General features: G+C 38.2%; 2 protein-coding genes across 4 annotated transcripts in view; one reads left to right on the plus strand and one right to left on the minus strand.

The window, feature by feature from the left end:
- Positions 1-15,814, plus strand: part of MIS18BP1 (MIS18 binding protein 1) — a 31,142-nt gene extending 15,328 nt beyond the window's left edge. For both annotated transcript variants that reach the window (XM_040969818.1, XM_040969817.1), the window contains exons 7-16: positions 1,013-1,170; positions 2,616-2,767; positions 3,424-3,502; positions 6,136-6,961; positions 8,745-8,917; positions 10,339-10,499; positions 11,406-11,554; positions 13,935-14,022; positions 15,397-15,454; positions 15,667-15,814. In XM_040969818.1, the coding sequence (XP_040825752.1) occupies positions 1,013-1,170; positions 2,616-2,767; positions 3,424-3,502; positions 6,136-6,961; positions 8,745-8,917; positions 10,339-10,499; positions 11,406-11,554; positions 13,935-14,022; positions 15,397-15,454; positions 15,667-15,767 (1,945 nt within the window). In that variant the 3' untranslated portion in view covers positions 15,768-15,814. The remainder of the gene's footprint in view (positions 1-1,012; positions 1,171-2,615; positions 2,768-3,423; positions 3,503-6,135; positions 6,962-8,744; positions 8,918-10,338; positions 10,500-11,405; positions 11,555-13,934; positions 14,023-15,396; positions 15,455-15,666) is intronic.
- A 731-nt stretch (positions 15,815-16,545) lies between these two features.
- FANCM (FA complementation group M) overlaps positions 16,546-19,830 on the minus strand; it is a 45,722-nt gene continuing 42,437 nt past the window's right edge. For both annotated transcript variants that reach the window (XM_040969816.1, XM_040969815.1), the window contains 3 exons: positions 18,767-19,142; positions 17,929-18,220; positions 16,546-16,786 (listed from right to left, as the gene is read on the minus strand). In XM_040969816.1, coding sequence (XP_040825750.1) covers positions 16,657-16,786; positions 17,929-18,220; positions 18,767-19,142 — 798 coding nt within the window. In that variant the 3' untranslated portion in view covers positions 16,546-16,656. The remainder of the gene's footprint in view (positions 16,787-17,928; positions 18,221-18,766; positions 19,143-19,830) is intronic.

The following is a 19,830-nucleotide window of genomic DNA, read 5'->3' on the forward strand; positions in this document are numbered from 1 at the left end:
TTTGAAAAGAAGTAATGTTATACTAGAATTTCTGTCTTTGTTAGGAATAAAAAGCAAATAAGACTTTGGATACATTTCAAGAAGTCCAGCTCAGTTATTCAAGAGGCAGGTTGCATTAATTACTATAATTCTTTACTTCTTTTTCTTTTTTGGTTATTGATTGTCAGTAATTATAGAGTGTTAGCAATTTTGCAGACACAACAAAGAAAAAAAAAGCAAACACTGATTTTGATTTGATTAATTCTTGTCCTAGAGGAGTTGATAAGATATTTTAAAGTTAATTAAAATATAGTATAATAAATGCTTTATAATAATGGTTAACAATGTTTTCTGTAAAGGACCAGATAATAAGTATTTTAACTGCTTACCTCTGCATTTATAGCAGAAGAACAGCCATAAATGTTATCTGTTTAACTAAGTATGGCCATGATTGAATAAATTGTAAAATAGACAACTGAATACATTTCTCATAGTTTTCTTAGATTATCGGCTTTAAGAGCAACTGTAACAGCCTAGATAAGAAGCTTTTAGAGATTGTTTTTAGAGTCTTTCGACTTAATACATCATATTTGTGTTTGGAGCGAGTAGAAGCTGTGGAGACTTCTAGCAGGTGTTCGGCGTGGCAGTGAACCCCTTAGGATATCTACAGGCTGTTTTCGGTGTGCCCACGTCTCAGTCCTAGCTCTGCCTCCCATCCTAGCTTCCTAACCATGCACATCCTGCGATGGGAGGAAGCAGGTGATAACTCACGTGGTTGTTTTCTTATTACCACATGGAATTCCCAGCTGCGGGTCTAGCCCTGGCTTTTACAGACAGATGGGAGATCTCCTTCATTTTGTCTTGTCTCTTTCTCTACCATTCAAGTAAAATAAGATAAAAATGTAAGGTTAAGTGTACTGTTTGCTGGGGCAAAAAGCCCTTTGCCTAAAAGATTTGTTTGCTTATTTTTTGTTCCAGTTTTTTGGTTTTTAAGAACAAATATTAGGAGAAAAATAATAATTGTTGGTTTTAGGACTAGTGAAAGGAACAGGATAAAGACCAAACAAAACCAGAAAAGTAGAAGATTTGTTTCTGACATAAAAAAATCAGTGAATAACGATAAAAAAGAAGACCAAACAACCATCATCCAGAAGGCCAGTAGCACGTATGACCTGGACAGTGATCGCTCAGGTAGGTTTAGCTTTTCTTTTTGGAAAGCATGGAGGTAAACTTTTACATTTGCTTTACATTGTTGAGCATTTATAATGCATTGTGTTTGTCTTTATATAATTGTAGAATTCTTGCTTTTTCAGCACTATGGAAAAGTAACTGCAATGTTGATTGCTGTACATCAACATTTTAAATTTACTTCTTTAAGCCTTTTGGGAGCATAAGTTTAGCTTAACAGTTTAAAAACCCATGTCCCATATAGGAGTGCATAGGTTTAAATTCCAGCCTGGGCATCTGACTGCCCTGGGAGGTAGTAGGGTGTCTCATGTAATTGAGTTCTTGTCATCCCGGTTGGATACCTGGGTTGTACTCCCAGGTCCTGCCTCCAGCCCTAGCCTTAGAACACCCTCAGCTGTTATGGGATGTTGCTGCTCTTGCATTGTTTGTCTGCCCCTCCTTTCTCTCCTTCATAATAACAGTTTATAAAAATTAATAAATATTGGGGCTGGTGTGGTGGCATAGTACACTAATTCTTTACCTGCAGTGTCAGCATTCCATATAGAAATGATTTACAGAGAGAAGAGAAACAGACCTTCCATCTGCAGGTATACACAAACATACACGGCTAATGCAAAATAGACAGGAACTGGTGCCCATATGGGAATCCCAGCAGTTGCAGGGGGAGGATTAGCCATTTGAGCCATTGTACCAGGCCCTGCTTCACTTCTAATCCAGCTCCCTGCTAACGTTCTGGGAGAGCAGCACAAGGTGGCTCCATTCCTTGGGCCCTTACACCCATGGGAGAGACCTGGAAACTCCTGGCTCCTGGATCCTGCCTTCAGATCAGTTTGGTTCTGGGCATTATGGCCATTTACTGAGTGAACCAGCAGGCAGAATGCCTCTCTCTCTTCTCTCTGAAACTGTGCCTTTGAAATAAGAAAAATAAAATAAAATTTAAATATATATATGTATATACTTATATATATATATAAATAGATAATCAAATATCTGAAGAGCAGACTTCAGAGGTTAAGGTGTCTGAATCCCAAGCTTGGTGTGATGGTTTAGTTGGCTAATCCTCCCCCGTGCAAGCATCAGCATCTCTTATAGGTGCCAGTAATCTTTGGTACTCTGTGTACATAAAGTAGCAATCATAGTTTCATGTGCCTGAAGAAATATAGAGAAACAGTTACTACTTTCTGTTTAGTTGGCATGCAGTTAGGATTAAAAGGGGCTTGTATTGAGAAAATGGATTAGCCTTACTAGTTTGTACTTAGATGTGAAAGGAGATTGTTTTATTGAATAAAACATGAGCCTATAGAGTGATTCTCTCCAGATAAAACTGCTTGATATCATGTTAAAATTAGAATGAATATTTGTAATATTGGGTTAGACAGTTTTTATTTCAAAATCTTTGGGGATACCTCACCTCATTTATTAAAATCACCATTTTTTTTTAATTGTAGAACTAAATAATAATAAGCACAGTGGTTTACCAGAAACTGCAGAATTAAACATTTGCCATGGTAATCACCAAAATAAACCACCTGTAAGATGCCAAGATGACCAAAAAAATAATACCATTCAAAATGGAGGAGGGTATGACTTGCCTAATGAGGTAAGATAGTACTGCATACTATGTGCTGGTATTTGGAGAGGTGAAACAGTGGCACTGAAAAGGTTCAGAACTAAATCCTAAGACATGAATTTTGTTAAGTATCAAGTTTTCATAAACTGTGGGACAGTTAGGTCAATGCTGTGGTATCTATTTTCCCAGTCTGCCATTGATAGAACAAATCTTTTGGTCTTTGAGTAAAGCTTGAGTTAGATATAAAAAGCACTTTAAAATTCACAAAGAATTGTGGCCAGCACTGTGTTGCACCGGGGTAAGCTGCTGCTTGAAATGCCTGTCTAATGGGAGCACTGATTCAAGTCCCAGCTTCTCTACTTCGAATCTGGCCCCCTGATAATGCACCCGGGACTGCAGCCTAGCTCCTGGCTTCTGTGGCCTTCTGGGGAGTGGGCCTGCTTGGGAGGATTTTTCTTTCTGTCTGTTCTTTCTGGTCACTCACAAAATAATGCAGGTAGTAAGGGAAATAATAAGATAACAGATAACACATGTGTTTAAAGCTCAAGCTCTGGCCAGTGAGCTAGTGAATGCTCTGCTGATGAAATTTGTAGAAAAACAAGGATCAAGAAGCTTACAAGCTTGATGAAGACCAAGAATATTTGAAAGCATGTTTAGATAGTTAAAACCAGTCTTTTGTTTTGAAGGAATTAGGTGGAAGAAATAAAAAGTTGCCTTCAAAGAAACTGAAGAATTTTGAAAGGATAATTGAAAGTCAGAACCAAGGTAATATATCTTTAATAGTTTGTAATGATGCATATGAAATTATTTAAAATGTTTTTAATCTGATAAAAGTTGTGCATATTTCCTAACTTATAGTGATAAATTACAATAGTTTTGATTATTATTTCTACATAAGATTATTTAGAATTTTCTTTTTATCTGAGAGCTAAGAAATTTTGTTGATCAGAAAGTCATTATTTTAAATAGGCTTGTAAGAAGGGTTATAGAATGAATTGCTTTTATAAATTAATGCATTGATTTACTGTTGTGTACGTGTGGATTTTCAGTGAAGATTGGATATTCTATCTACCAAAATTAAAGAAGCCTTTTTTTCTAAATAGTAACAAATTTGGAAGTCTCATGTTGAATTAACTATATCAGTACATTGGCATTTTCTAATTTACTTCTTACATGTGGAAAGAAGTGAAAATAAACCTAGGCACTGGAAGAAGTGCGATTGCCTGGACAACGAGGTGCTTGTGAATTAGGTTCAAGCATTGTGTAGGCCGCGCCCTCTCTGCTCTCGAGAGGCCCCCCACTCCTGGCTCCCGGGAGCGCTTTCCCCTCTCCTCTTTCCCCACACACCTGGTCCCTTCGCAAATAAGCTTGTCTGTCTCCAGTGAATAAATAAACAAATACAGTATTAAATATAGACTGATTATTCATTCAGATTAGTTGATTAACTGATTAGAGATATTTCCACTATAAATACAAATATTCCCAATCTAAAAGTTTTGCTAAATATTGGGATGTACAAAATTATTACATTCCCAATTGAACACTTATATTAGTTTTGCATGGGGAATTAGAAGAAAAGACTTTCTTCAGAATATGAAGACACATAATGCCAGTGAAAATCTTGTGCAGTTTTTTTAGTTCTTTCTGAGTGATACCACTTTTCCATGAATTATGATGTAGACACTTTGTTCCTTAGCATTCAGTATTATTTGTTAGTTTCTTTCATTTTGCTCCTCTTGAGCGTAGCATATGTGTAAATTGTTATAATGTGTTACTGTGATGATTTGGTGATTGATTCGTTCATTTACAGTTTACATATTTTTAATTACAACGGCTAATTTGAAGTTATAATTTGTTAGTTTCACTCCTAGATTCTTAAGTTTTAAGTTAGAAAACTGTGCTTATTTTCTTTTGTTTAACAAGTGACATGATATAATAAAGAATACCAAGTACGATTAAGATTTTGGCTCTTTTTCAAATTTATAGAGTTTGGGAAGATTGAGCATTATGGTTCTGTGACCACCAAGAGTGATTAGGGTAGAACTTGGCAAACAGAATTCCATGTTATCATACCTGCTTCCTTAAACTAGCATAGATCCTGTTTCATATATTACTTGAGTCTAAGGTTTTAGTGACTCTAATTTATTATCTTAGCTTTCCTAAAGAATTTACCCCTAGAGTTGATTCAACAGATATTTACTTAATTTCTTTTAAAGATTTATTTATTTTTATTGCAAAGTCAGATATGTATAGAGAGGAGGAGGGACAGAAATATCTTCTGCCAATGACTCACTCCCCAAGTAGCCACAATGGCCAGTGCTGTACCAATCTTAAGCCAGGAGCCAGGAGCTATTCTGGGTCTCCCAGGCAAGTATAGGGTCCCAAGGCTCTGGGCCGTCCTTGACTGTTTTCCCAGGCCACAAGCAGGGAGCTGGATGGGAAGCGGGGCTGCTGTAATTAGAACCAATGCCCGGGCCCGGCAGCGTGCACCAGCGGCTAAAGTCCTCACCTTGAACACGTCGGGATCCCATAAAGGCGTTGTTTCTAATCCCGGCAGCTCCAATTCCCATCCAGCTCCCTGCTTATGACCTGGGAAAGCAGTCGAGGTTGGCCCAAAGCCTTGGGTCCCTGCACCCGTGTGGGATACCCGGAAGAAGTTCCTGGATCCTGGCTTTGGATCGGCATAGCACTGGCCGTTGAGCTCACTGGGGAGTGAATCATCAGATGGAAGATCTTCCTCTGTCTCTCCTACTCTCTCTCTATCTGACTTTCCAATAAATAAATAAATCTTTAAAAAAAAAAAAAAGAAGAACACCAAGTATGAAGACAAGTTCTTACCATTGTTAATGTTCTTCCTGACTAGATAACTGCAATTTTAATGCCTAACACCTCATCAAATATGGCAATATTTTCAAATATTCATGAAGAAACTTAGAAAAAATAAAAGGCTTTCATTCAATTGAAGAATCAGGGCCAAGTTTATGGACTAGTGTGTTGGAGAATGGAACCAAAGCAGATAGTTATTTGCTTTCGTAGATGAGTGAAGAAAACTTTGCAAGTAGAGGGACATTAACGGAATAGTTGAGAATGAAAACTTCTAGAAACAACAATTGGTCTTAGTAAATATAAAAGACACAACAAATATTTGGAACTGTGTCAGAAACCAGGTAGAAGAGTTTATATTATCAGTAGACTGAGAAGTTATTTGCATAAAAATTTAATATATGTTTGCAGTTGAAGCGGCAGTGATTTGTAGACTTGTGTTTTGGTAAAATTAGTATGACCATAATGTAGTGGAGATTGTGAAAAAATATTTTGTGGAAATATTTTCTCTATACTTAAATTTGTTTATAGCTAATTTGGTATTTCATTATTTTTTTTTTCTTTTGAAACTTAAGAGAGAACTGAAGAATTGAATGTACCCATTGATATTCTAACTTCAAGAGAACACTTTTTCTCAGATGAAGAAAGAAAACACATGACTGTTAATCTAAAAAAAGCTTGTATTTTAGTAACGCCACTGAAATCTATGAAAGCTATAGGGCAAAGGTGCAAGAAGTATAATCTGTCGTCTGCCAGCATTACGGCAGAAGCAGAGTATCAAAGAGAAAGAGAACCAGTCTTGAATGAAACTGTAAGTCTTGTTAGTAAATCCACAGAGACTCTAGAAAATGCCTCTGAAGATACTGTGGGTCAGAAAAGTAAAAACAAAGAAGATTGGAATGAATGTGATTTTCTCACTCTCAGACCACACATAAAAATACGTAGCCCTAAAAACAAGCAAATGGGCACCTTGGACTTGAAAAATGCTAGGTTGTTATCAAAATTAGAGAAAACTGAAAACCAAGTATCTGTCCCATCTGACCAGTCCTTTTCAGATTTGACAAGTGAGGAAAGTGAAGAAGAAAGCAAAATTAGAAGGAAAGTTAGGGTTGATAAAACCAGAGCAAGAAGAACCAAGGAAGCTATGGTACAACTGAGAAAAACCACAGGCAATACCATGAGGGTTACAAGATCAGAAATGGATGAAAGTGACACTGAATATTTTATTAAACAAAAGAAAGCTAAATCTTCTGCTAAAGAGACTGTTCAGAAATCCAATGTTAGGAATGCGCTTCCAGTTGTTGAAGGATCTGATAAGACTAAAAGGTATCCCTTGGAATATTTGCCTGGTCTAAATCAAGATGAAGAATGGAATGAGAAAGAACTGCATAAACTTCATTGGTAAGTAGTTAAAGTTGAGTGAAACAAAACAGTTCATTACAGGACTGATTTAATGACTTCTTACCATTGAAATGATGGTGGGACTGATTTGCTGAGTAAATTTGCTGATGAGTCAGGTATAAAAATTGGAACTGGCTACTAATTTGACAAGCAGTTTCAGTAGTGTGGTAGTATTAGAGACCAGATCATCTTTGAGTGATGAAGAATGTATGGGATCCTCATGAGCCGTGGGGTGACTTCAGGGTCCTGCTGGAGTCTTTCTGCCCCCACCAATCTGGAATTAGTAGAGGTTCTAACGGAGGAGTTTGGGAACTCCTCTGTTGGGATACAGTACTTGCAGGTAAGGGCAAGAACCAAGAAAGGGTGCAGCCCAGACCAGGACAGGTAATGGTACCCACTGGCATACATTCAGCTCAGATCTGGGGTGAGCCAGGCTAGGTCAGTTCATATTACCTGCTAGCAAATCTGAGAACCATGATGGTGTGTGGGTCAGGCCAGTTGAGGCTGCAATTCCACCCAGTTTACATTAGGACCGTGACTAGGGGCTGCCTGGGCTGGGTTAATTATTTTACTAGGTTGCTTATGTCCTTTAATCTGTTATATTTGTGTGATAGAAACCTCATATAGCCTTGTGGCAATTCACATTTTCAGCTTATTTTGAATGCCATTATAATGATAGTTTGAAGTGAGCCAATAAGAATATTTGCCATCTGGAAATTGGTAGATACAAAATGAGGGTTTCTACTCAAGAGAGCTGCTCTTAAAACCTAGCAGTAGGACGTTTCGTTCAGCTGTGATGCCATCTCCCTCATCTGAATACTTGGGTTTGATACTTAGCTCCTTGTTTCCAACTTCCTGCTAACGCAGATCCTGGAAAGCAATAGAAGAGGCTCATTGGGTCCCTTCTACAGTGTTAGCACTGGATGTCTGATTTGCGGACTGAACTAGTAAATGGGAGCTCTTTGTGTCTCTTACAAAAAAAAAATCAGTCCTACACCTCACTGTGTGAAATGTACATCCGCTAATTGGATTCTATGTCAAGATAAAAATATGGTAATTCCTGTTTATCCATGGGCATTGGCTCCTCTCATCCTCCACCGAGTGCCAAGATCGACAAAAATCTCATAAATCAAATGGTCTAGCAATTCCTGTATACAACCTATGCACAACCTCTTATATGCTTTAAATAAATTTCTACACTTTTACGTAATACAGCATTTGTAAATGTTATACTGTATTGCTTAGGGAATATTGACAAGAAAACAAGTTCTGAACATGTGTGCAGTTATAATTATCTTTTTATTAAGCTTTTACATTTGTGGCAGCTGGTTGGAATGACTAAGTTTTGTCACATAGACAGTATTTGAAATCAAACTACAGCGTAGTTGGCATAACACCATTAGCACAGACTGTGCATCTGCAACTTGAAAATCCAAAATCTAAAATGCTCTAAAATTTGAGTAACTGTAGAACAATTTGCAATGCCAGAGGTCTCCTAAAGACTAAAACAGTTACTAAATTTAGAAAAGGCATGTTGAACAATTAGGAATGACTTTGTAGATTTAATAGAATACGACAACGTAGAAGGCATCTAATATGTAAGTTTACATCTTTTAAGCACTACAGTATGTTACTGGATGGAAAGGGTATTTTTTTGTTCCAAATAATGAATGATTATGGTAAGCTTCTGTTACCCCAGGGAAGTGTGCTGACTCGCTGGCATGCTTCCTTAGTTATTTTACTGATTTGAATGTTTCTTTTTAACTGGTTTGGTCTTCCACAGTGCCATTGCATCTCTTCCAAAGCACAAACCTGGTTTCTGGTCACACGTAGCCGTCGCAGTAGGTTCTCGGTCTGCTGATGAATGTCAGAGGAAATACCTGGAAGACCCTCGAGAAAATGGATCCCGGAAGCAAGTCACTAAGACAAAGGCAGCCAATCCAAAAGGCCAAAACGGTAACCTTTGTAACAGAAATGGTGACTTCTAATCACTCACTAGGTATCTTTTATATTTATCCATGAGTCTTGGTATTGGTATAGTCTTAAACTATTAAAACTATGAGAAACATCAAAGATTATAAAGTTTTCAGACTTACATAGGTCACTACTTCCATCAGTTACGGCCTTCTAGCTTTGCACCCTTGCACTTTGAGTTCATTCTACGAAATCTACAGTTGGTTTCAGAAACTTTAGCATGTGAATCATTGTTTTATTAATAAGACCCCTCATAGTTCATGAGAAAATGAAGCATAGAGTTTTCATAGTCCCAAGATGATATATTCAGGGCCAGGAAAGTCTTACAAATATGTTGCAGCTGATGTAAACCCTTGGGAACTTACTCTGTTGATAAAGTATGAGGCCAATGAACAAGTTGAGATATTATTTGATTGTTAAAGATTTATCTGTTTATTTTAAAGACAGAGAAGGAAAAACAGATCTTCTACCTGCAGTGGCCAAAATGGCCAGAAGGCAGGAGTTTTTTGAGTCCCCTAATGTGGATGGCAGGGGCCCAAGGCCTTGGGCCATTCTCTGCTACTTTCCCTGGGTCCATTGGCCTAGGTAACTGCATCAGAAGTAGAGAAGCCAGGAAGTGAACCTGCACCTGTATGGGATGCAGGTATAGCAGGGGGCAGCTTTCTATGTGGTGCTGCAGTGCTGGTTGCAAGAAGGTGCTTTTTAACAAAGTTTTATTAAAATGAACAGACAGCTTTCATAATCAAGTGGCTCAGAGGAACTTCCCAAAATACAAACGCTTGTTGAACAGAAAGAAGGCTCACGGGAAAGCAGCCAAGAGCAAGAAAAATCTGTTGGAAGGAAATGATCTGGGGTTTTTAACCCTCTGGAAAGTTTGTACAGGCTCCTTTAAGAAAATTGGTCATCTTGTTGTATGCCTATCCTGCTGTGTTAGCTCTCTTGCCTCTCATTTGGTCAGTCTTAGTTCCAGTTGTTTCCATCCCCATATATATTTTTTAATTTTTATATTTGAAATTTATTGTACAATTCTGTATAGTCTGGGATTCCTCTCCCCTCCAATTTCCACCCCTGCCCCATTTTTTAAAATAAAGGTTTTGGCTTTTATCCTTTATCTGTAGTTATTTGCAATTTATTTATTTATTGTAAAGTGAGTGTGGCCATAGCTGGGGAGGGCAGGAGCTAAGAGCTTAGTTTGGATCTGCGAAGTGGGTACAATAACCTGAGGATGTACGTTTGTGTGTGTGTATATGTATATATAATATTTGCAGAAGATAGCTTTTCTCATAGCATATAAACTTTTTAAACTTTGTGTAATCTTAGTTTCTTCATGATTGTAATGTGGGCTAATCATACTGCACACATGTCAGTGTTAAAAGAATCATTTCTGATACCAGAGACTCAAGGTAAGGGAGATGATGGTGACAAGAAGCCGACTGTCAAGATAACTGCCAAAGTAGGAACTCTTAAAAGGAAGCAACAAATGAGGGATTTTCTGGAACAGTTACCAAAAGATGACCATGATGATTTTTTCAGCACAACACCTTTGCAGAATCGGAGAGTATTGGTAAGAATCTTTAAACCTCAAATCATTTTCTTTTTTATACTGACTTTCTCTTTTATTTTTACGTGTGGTTAGGGTACAGTACTAATATCTCCGTCAGTGAGCCTCCCACACAGGTGTGAGCAAAGCACAGTAAAAAAGTTAGGAGGGAGATTAGGTGACAGTAATACAATATCGACAGATCTCAATATATAAAATGATTTTGTACTTTGAAAAATAATATAACAAAAAAATAATGAACAACTGAAGTATAGTTTTCTTTTATCTATACCAAAGGTTAGCACAGTGTGGCCTTGTAGGCCAAATACAGCTTATCACCTGTTTTTATAAGCAAATATGATTGCAATATGGAATGCCTATTTGTTTACCTATTTTCTACATTGTTATAGAGTCAGGCTTAAACATTATGGACTACTAAGGCTAAAATATTATTTTATTTAAAGTTTTATTTATCCTCCTGTTTGCTGATCACTCTCCAAATGGCTGCAACAACAGTGTGGGCCATGCTGAAACGAGGAGCTTGGAAGTCTGTCTCGATTTCGTTCTCAGGTGGCAGGGACCCAAAGCTGTCTGCCGCTGCCTTCCTGGGCACGTGAACAGGGCTGGTAGGACTTCAGCCACCACCCTTATGGGATCCCAGCGTCCCAGGGAAAGGCTCCACCTGCTTTGCTGCAGGGCTGACTACCCCCACCCCTCACTGCAGCAGCTCAGCTGGTAGAAATCGGGGATATTGTCTGCTTAAAACGAGAAAAAAAAATTTTTTTAAGCAACTAAGCTTTTATCATCTATCTACTACTGTTGTTATCCAATCAAAAAAAATTATAAGGCAAAGAATTTAGCTACCAGAAAGCATCATATGGTGAGAAAATCTGTATTTATCAGTGCCTGTTGATAATGTTTACTTTCTAGTTGCCAAGTTTCCAGTACAGTCAAGATGATGATGATATGTTGCCAAATATGGACAGAAATCCAACAACTCCATCTTCAGTTATCTTTCCATTGGCAAAAACTCCTCAGTGTCAGCATGTCAGTCCTGGCATGTTAGCCTCTATAAATAGGTAAACATTAATGCATATGGTATGTCAGTCTTTCGCTTTAGCATATAGCAGAACATACATTTCAGGCGTGTCATGCCATTAACAGGAAGAGTAGTCATAAAAACAATCAACAATGCATAATTTCTACGTATGAGGAACAGATGATTTCAGTAATTAGGGCTGTTATTCCACGTGGATGGATATTGTACATGTAAAAATTTTAAAAATAAAGAAAGAAAGAAAGAAAAGAAAAGCCAGTGCTAGACCCCCACCAGTGGTGCAGGCATCCCATATGGATAACATTCTGAGTCCTGATGGCTCCACTTCTGATCCAGCTCCTTCCTAAATGGCCTGGGAAAGCAGCAGAACATGACCCAAGTGCTTGGGCCCCTGCACCCATGAGGGAGACCTGGATAAAGCTCCTGGCTTCAAATCACTCCAGCTGTGGCTATTGCAGCAGTTTGGGGAATGAACCAACAGATGGAAGACAGCCCTGTCTTGCCTCTCTGTATCTCCTTTTGGGGGAGGGGGGTAGTAATAAATAATAATGAGAAATTTTAGAGAATTATAACCTCAGAATAGTGAGCATGTTTTTTTTTCCCCCAAGACATTTATTTGAAAGGCAGAGTTACTGAGGATGAGTGGCAAAGACAACAACAAATGTCCAGCCCCAAAGCAGGAGCTCCATCTGGACCTGCCATGTCAGTGCAGAGGCCCGAAGAGTTGAATCAGAAGTGGAGCAGCTGGGACACGAACTGTCATCCAGGACAGGATGCTGATGTTGCAGGCTGTGGTTTAATGTGTTGTGCCACAGTGCTGGTCCTGAAACGGCCTTTCTTAACTATGTTCTAAAACCCAGAGATTAGGAAAAGGAAGATGAAGTCATCCATGAACCGAAATTGAAAGCTTTTACCTAGCAGCAAGCACCAGAAACAACCAAAAGACAGAAAAGAACATGTTAAAGACTAGTTTCTTTCATTTGTATAGCACTGCTATAGATCTCAAGGGATGCTTCATCCAGAAAACAGGAGTCAGGCCTAACTGCTCAGACTTTCATAGATACTGGGAATACAAGAAAGATATAATTATGATTTAATACAAGACTTGCTAAGTTAGATTCAAAACCTAAAGAGCTGGAAGCTGGAAATTTCATTTTCATCAGCATACTCTTTTTTTTTTTTTTAAAGATTTATTTTTATTATTTTTTCATTGGAAAGGCGGATATACAGAGAGGAGAGACAGAGAGGAAGATCTTCTGTCCGATGATTCACTCTGCAAGTGATACTATGCCGATCCGAAGCCTGGAGCCTCTTCCGGGTCTCCCACATGGGTGAAGGGTCCCAAAGCTTTGGGCTGTCCTCGACTGCTTTCCCGGGCCACAGGCAGGGAGCTGGAAGGGAAGCGGGGCTGCTGGGATTAGAACCGGCGCCCATATGGGATCCCGGGCGTGCAAGGCGAGGACCTTAACCACTTGCGCCACCGTGCCGGGCCCCATCAGCATACTCTTAAAGTGATAAGATTTCCATCTTTACAGGAAAGTAAATGAACAGGAAAAAGGAATAAATTGGGTGCCAAAAGGGAGGTCTTTTTGTTTTTGTTTTTTAAAAATAATTAATTTGAGCTACAGGAACAGATAGATCTCCCATCTGTTGGTTCAGTCCCCAAAGGGCCACAACAGCTGGGGCTAGCTAGGCAGCAGCCAAGAGCCAAATGCTTGGGACATCACAGGCTGCTTTATGAGGCACATCAGAAAGGAACTAGATCAAGAATTGGAGTAGCCAGGACATGAACCAACCAGTACCCATGAAATACCAGTGCTGTAGGTACTGGCTTTATCTGCTGCACCACAATGCTGGACCCAAAAGGGAGTCTCAGTTAGTGTTGTGGTAGAGTGGGTCAAGCCAATGCCTGTGGCATCGACATCCCCAATAGACTCCAGTTCATGTACTAGCTGCTTCACTTGATCCAGGTCCCTGATAATGTGCCTGGCAAAGCTGTACATGATCGCCCCAGGGCATGGCTTCGGCAAACCACATGGGAAACCCAGTTGGAAGAACTCTCCCCTTCTCTCCATCTCTCAACAACTGATTTTCAAATAAGTATACCTTAAACGAATACTCAGAGTTTTGGAAAAGAGGCAGTAAGCAGAAATTAGAAAGCATATAGGACAATGAAAAATAAGCAGAACACAGTTTCTTAAAATATTCATGTTCAGTGTTTTTCTTCAAAATATTTGGAGTATTTTGTCCATCTTTGTAGGTGTACCTTTGCTGTCTAACAGAAAGGAAGCTCTACTGCTTTAGAGATTCAAAGAGATTTCAAATTAGCCTGTCATTTACTCTAATCTGTAGAAAAAATATGATAGTTAATGTTCATGTGAAATTATTTTGTATTGAAACAGGAATGATTGTGATAAATATGTTTCTCGTATACAAAAAACCCACAGAAGTAATGGTGGTGTTGTATGGGCCAATGTCAAGACACGAAAAGTAAGTAGTATTTTCCTAGCACACCTGTTGAGCAATCACATATATGATGAATTATGGTAGATTTAAGTTAGGTTGACAGTCCTTGCCCTCAAGGTGCTTATAATCTAAAACAAGTATAACATGGGGCTATGAATGAAATTAGAATTACCATGGCAGGTAATAGACTGAAGGTAAAAATTTTCATTTGGTAAATGAGGTAGAGTGGGAAAAATACATACATCCTTGAGAAAAATATTTGTAACAGGACACAGAGGCATGGTTGTACATTCACTGATGGCAGATACTAAGAAATTTCATCGAATTCTAAGATGCGCTGAAACAGCTTCAAGTGTTTTGTTTTTCAAATTTAGCATGTTCTTTTTACATTGTAACATTTAAAATTCAATTACAGGTAAATTTTAATTTAGAATTGCCTTAATTGGGTAATTTATATCCCAAGAAGAAAAGATTAGGAGAACATTTTATTCAGTTGGTTTTTAAAATTTTAAGTCTTGATTTTCATTTGAGTGGTTGATAACAGTAGGTTTGTTGTTTGAAGGTGAAATTACAGACATAGAGTGACATTCAATCTACTGTCCAGATGGCTGCAAAGGCAGCACAGATCAGGAGCTTTGTCAGCAGGGTGGCCAAGAGCCAAGTTCCTGGGCCACATTCTGCTGGTTTCCCAGGCCATTAACAAGAGCTGGAAATAGAGCAGCCAGGACATAATCCAGTGCTTGTATACTGTGCCACTTTCACAGCCCCTTTAATCTCATTCTGGCATTGTATGACACTGGGAATAAGGATTAAATAATGTAATGAAAATAAAATGTTATTGATTTTGAGAACTAAATGGTATAATTAATATAGGAAAAGCATATTTGTATCCTGGGTGAGGAACATAGGTTTGCATTTCCAAATTTTTCAAAAAATGTTCTGCTTTAGTATAGGGGCATATTCTGTTATATTTGCTATTTAATTCTTTTTTTAAAAAGATTGCTAGCTATGGCCAGTACTTTGGAGACCACTGATCCCAATACATGTAAGCATATACTGAAGTGTAGCCAAGAACTTAACCTGAAGTATAGAGAATTAAAATCTTACTAAGTATAGTGTCTGCTATTTAGGTCACCTTTTCTAGTCTACTGTTGTAATCACATAAACAAAATAAGTACTTAGTACATTTAGTCAACTTTCAGAAGTGCAGAGATTGCCTTTAAAGACTCCCGTGAGTTCCTAACAATTCCTTTTGGTGATTGCCAGCTGTGAGGAACAACACTGAGTTCGTTCTAAGTACATATTGAAAATATTATACTGTGGGGATGAATTTAGTTTAGTTTTGGGGCAGACATCACAGAAACTAGCATTTAGCTATTAATTTCAACTCTTTTATAGGTTAAAACTCATTTCTCACCTCAGGCACCATCAAGAAGCAAAACCCTGTTTAGCAAAGGTAATTTCTCTTATGTCTTTCTCTTATGTCATTTCAAGAATGGCTTAGTTGTCTCAGAGAACTAAGTCTTTTATTTCACTGGTATTAATATTCATGTTCAAGTAGAGAAACCTACCATGGAGTTGATGTTTTCAATTTTCTTGGAGTCACTTTGGAATATTTATTGTGAGATATATATTAATTAATCCTTTCTATTAAATTTCTCTTCACAGATTTAGGAGAAAGCTCTGGTATTGGAAAGCTGTTCACTGATGCTATGGAATCAGATGAGGAAGAGAAAGATTATTATTTTTCAAACTCTGATTCTGCATAGTAAAAATAAGAAAATATGACTTCTAATAAAGCAGTTTGTATATTTGTGTCTTAATTTGGAAATGTGTGAACATTTTTTAAGGACTTTTTTGTAGTCAAAATACTCTACTGAATATTCCTGATTGCTATAGCTTGTTAACGAGATTTTAAGGAGAATTATGTAGGTATTTTAATTTTATTTTTTCAGTATTAAAATTTACAGTTAATTCTCTTGTAAGCATCTGAGTCTGTTTATTTTAAGCAAATTATCCAAAACAAGGCTTTAAAACACTTTCAACAAAATGTTGCTGCCATTGAGTGCAGGGAGAGCAGATGGCAGGGGCAGTACTAGTGGCCACTACATCCAAGAGAAGCCTTTTTTTTTTTTTAATATTTATTATTTTTATTGGAAAGGCAGATATACAGAGAGGAATAAATACCCATCCAGCTCCCTGCTTGTGGCCTGGGAAAGTAGTTGAGGATGGGCCAAAGCCTTGGGATCCTACACCCACATGGGAAGCTCGCTCTGGGCTTCTGGTTTTAGATCAGCTCAACTTTGGTCATTGTAGCTACTTGGGGAGTGAACCAGCGGATGGAAGATCTTTCTGTATCTCCTGCTCTGTATATCTGCCTTTCCAATAAAAATAAATTAAATCTTAAATAAATCAACTTGTCATGATCAACCAGAAAGAAATTGTCACACAAAATATAGTCAAAATAATTACAGAACATTTGGTTTTCACTTTAAATAATTTATATAATATATATGAATAAAAATATGCAATAGAAAATAATATTCAAAGTTATGCTCATTTACATATTTACATATTTTAAGTGATCATCCATAACCACTTCAATCATTGCTGAAATGCATTTAGTATGTTGAGTCCTTTGAGCTACCTGATGATGCGTCAGATTTTAGTGTCTTGCTTTACACCACTGGGCAGCATTTGTGTGTCAAACACATAGTGAATGTATGTATAGATCTCCTCAGCCTTTTGATGAGTCACTTGTGCACACATGGAGATTTCTTGAGGTGAGCTGAAAAATGGCAAAACAATAAAAAAGGAACATCACACTCCAACTTAGAAAACGCTTAATTTCACAGAACACAAAACAGCAGATTTAAGCAAATAATCTCTCCCCAAGTGCTTAGGTTATATATCCAGTGACTAGATGTGTACATTAAAGAAAACTAAAACATCTTTCTGTTACTTGCAACTGATCCCTCTATTGGTGGGAATGCAAATTAGCTATAAACTGGAAAAGTATGTGGAGGTTTTTCAAAAAACTAATCAGATTATAAATTCAAATACATTTTTTAAACATTTATTTTTCTTGAAAATTATATAAAAAAGGAGACACCGAGATCTTTAATCTTCTGGTTCACTCCCCATCCAAATGACTGCCACAGCTAGAGCTGGGCTGGTCTGAACCCGGGAGCCACATATCCCATGTGGGTTCAGGGGCCAAGGACTTGGACCAGCTTCAGGACTTAATCTGGAAGATTAGCCTGGTACAGCATGGTGCCCTCCTGCTCCCTGCCAACTCCCTTTTCAAATCATCCAAGAATCTTAATAAACACATAACTAAGTTAATGAAGTCACTTTTATTAGAGATATCTGCATTCCATGTGTATTGTGCTCTCATATTCTCACGTTTCTTCCAGCACCACATAGAACAGCCAATATGCAAAATCAGCCAGAGCGTTGCTCAGATGAACAGATACAGAAAATGCATGCAAATACAACAGAATACTACTTTACCATGAAATATAGTACAAGTCTGGCAACACAGATGGAACTTAAATAAGGAAGGCATAAAAGACACTGATGTCACAGAAAAGAGTAATTATGGCCATTAGACATCAGGAAAAGGCCTGGAGAGAAGGGATAGAGGTTGGGTAACAAGTTACCAAAACAGGATTTAATTTGTTGTATTCTGTGGCAGAGTAAGGTAAATAAAATCTTCAATATTTATATTTCAAAATAGCTAGAAGACCTGAAGGTCCCTAACAGAAATGATAAATGTTTGAGACAGAAATAGGGATTATCTTGATTTGTGTACACACTGACATTATATACACTATATGTACATACCAAAACATTTATATACAATCCTGAACCCCAAAAACATGAATACATGTGTCAATAAAAAAATTTAGCCTAATAAAACGGACATACCTGTTAACCATCTTTCTCACAGTTGAAAACTGGTGACACATATTTAATGCAGTTATATAACTTATATTGGGAATACTTAAATAGAACTGCAGCGCTTCACACTGACTACTCTTGACCACCGCTGGGTCATGAATACCGACATGCTTCCGCTGCTCCAGGAGAGACAGCTCCTTTAGTAATTCTGCTGTTTCTTCTTGGCAGGAGCTAAAAAGAATGCGGATTCCCGCACCAGTCAAGGAAGTCAGAAGGCTGTCATAAGTCTTTGTTCTCCTAAACATCCTTGACGTATCTCCTAAATGTTTTAGGACAAGGCAAACATTAGTAACAAGTATTAAGTGGAATCGGCATACTCTATATTTTTAACATTCAAAAGTCAATATCGTTAATAGTGCTACATGCCACTACTACTAAGAAACCCCTATAGCCAAATTTGTAGCGATTGTCAAGTATCTGGAAGAAAAGTATGGTTTGAACAGCACAGCTCTCTGCAAAAAGGTGAACAAGTAAGGGATAACCTAAATCCTTACGCAATTACTTCATGAAGGCTAACACCTGTTCATCCAGAAGCCTTTCATACTAGCACTAAGGTCTTGCTAAACGTTGTATTAAGTGTTATTATATTTCTCCCCTGGCTACCCTTTCCTCCCTGGCTCTCCTTTCCTGCCCCTTGGAAAGAGGAGGGAAACAGAGGTATATCTCTCCTGTCCTTCCCATCCGAATCAGAGGCCACATGAGCCTGCAAACCCCTCAGCTTTGTAATAAATACTAAAATTTAAAAATTTAAAAACAAATAGTCCAGTTCCTTCATTGTCTTATAAACAAAGGTATTTAAACAAACCTGTTTTTTCTCTGTCCTTTTCCACGATTACACATATTCTTTCAAACATGCTCTGCAGGTGTTGGATCTGCTCTATCAGCTTGTTCTTATTGATGCTGTTTAACATCTCGGATTGAGACTTCCTTTCCACCACCATGCGGTTGCTCACAATGTAATCGCAGCCATTAAGAGGACAAACCTCTACCTGCAATCCTTGGGCTGCTCTCAGGGAGGAGATTACTCCCAAACCAGAAGAGATTTCACGACTATCTACAAGGATGTAGGTTTTTTCTCTTTCCTGCTGAAGTCCAAGAGGAGTATATGTCCCAGTCAAACACGGTCTTGAACTGGAACAGTATGTACTCGAAGTTCTGGAATCCTCCAGGACACTATGGGCCTAAAGGAAGTAAGTGCATGTTAGCATCACAAGCTTCTCAAAAGAAACTGACTGTAATGGTAATTCCCATATTCTTCTATTAAACCAAAGTGAATAAATGTAGGAGCAAACCATTACTTCTACAGCCCAAAATACATTCTAAAGCTACAATAAACAAAAGCTAAGAATACAAGAATGTGAAGAATGAGAAACTAAAAAATGAACAAAGAGCTGGCACCCTGGCATAGCATGCTATGCCTCCACCTGTGGTTCCCACAAACCATATGGGAGCCTTCTGCAGTCCTTGCTGCCCCACCTCTGATCCAGCTCCCTGCTAATGGCCTGGGAAAGTAGCAGAAAATGGCCCAAGACCTTGGGCCCTGCACACACATAAGGGACCTAAAGGAAGCTTTGGCTTCAGACCAGCCCAGCTATGGCCACTGCAACATTTGGGGAGTGAACCAGTAGATGTAATACCAATGGCTGATCCTCTGTAACACTGCCTTTCAAATAAAAAATATATCTAAAAAATGAATAATATATTATACATAAGTATAGGCACATATAAAAAGTCAACAGGAAAGAAAATAAGTATTAAAAAGCAAAATTGGGCCTGGTATGGTAGCCTAGTGGCTGAAGACCTTGCCTTGCCTGTGCCCAGATCCCATATGGGCGCTGGTTCTAATCCTGGCTGCCCCGTTTCCCATCC

Source organism: Ochotona curzoniae, unplaced genomic scaffold (assembly GCF_017591425.1).
Source record: "Ochotona curzoniae isolate NIBS_2020 unplaced genomic scaffold, NIBS_Ocur_1.0 scaffold_4701, whole genome shotgun sequence".
Lineage (NCBI taxonomy): Eukaryota > Metazoa > Chordata > Mammalia > Lagomorpha > Ochotonidae > Ochotona > Ochotona curzoniae.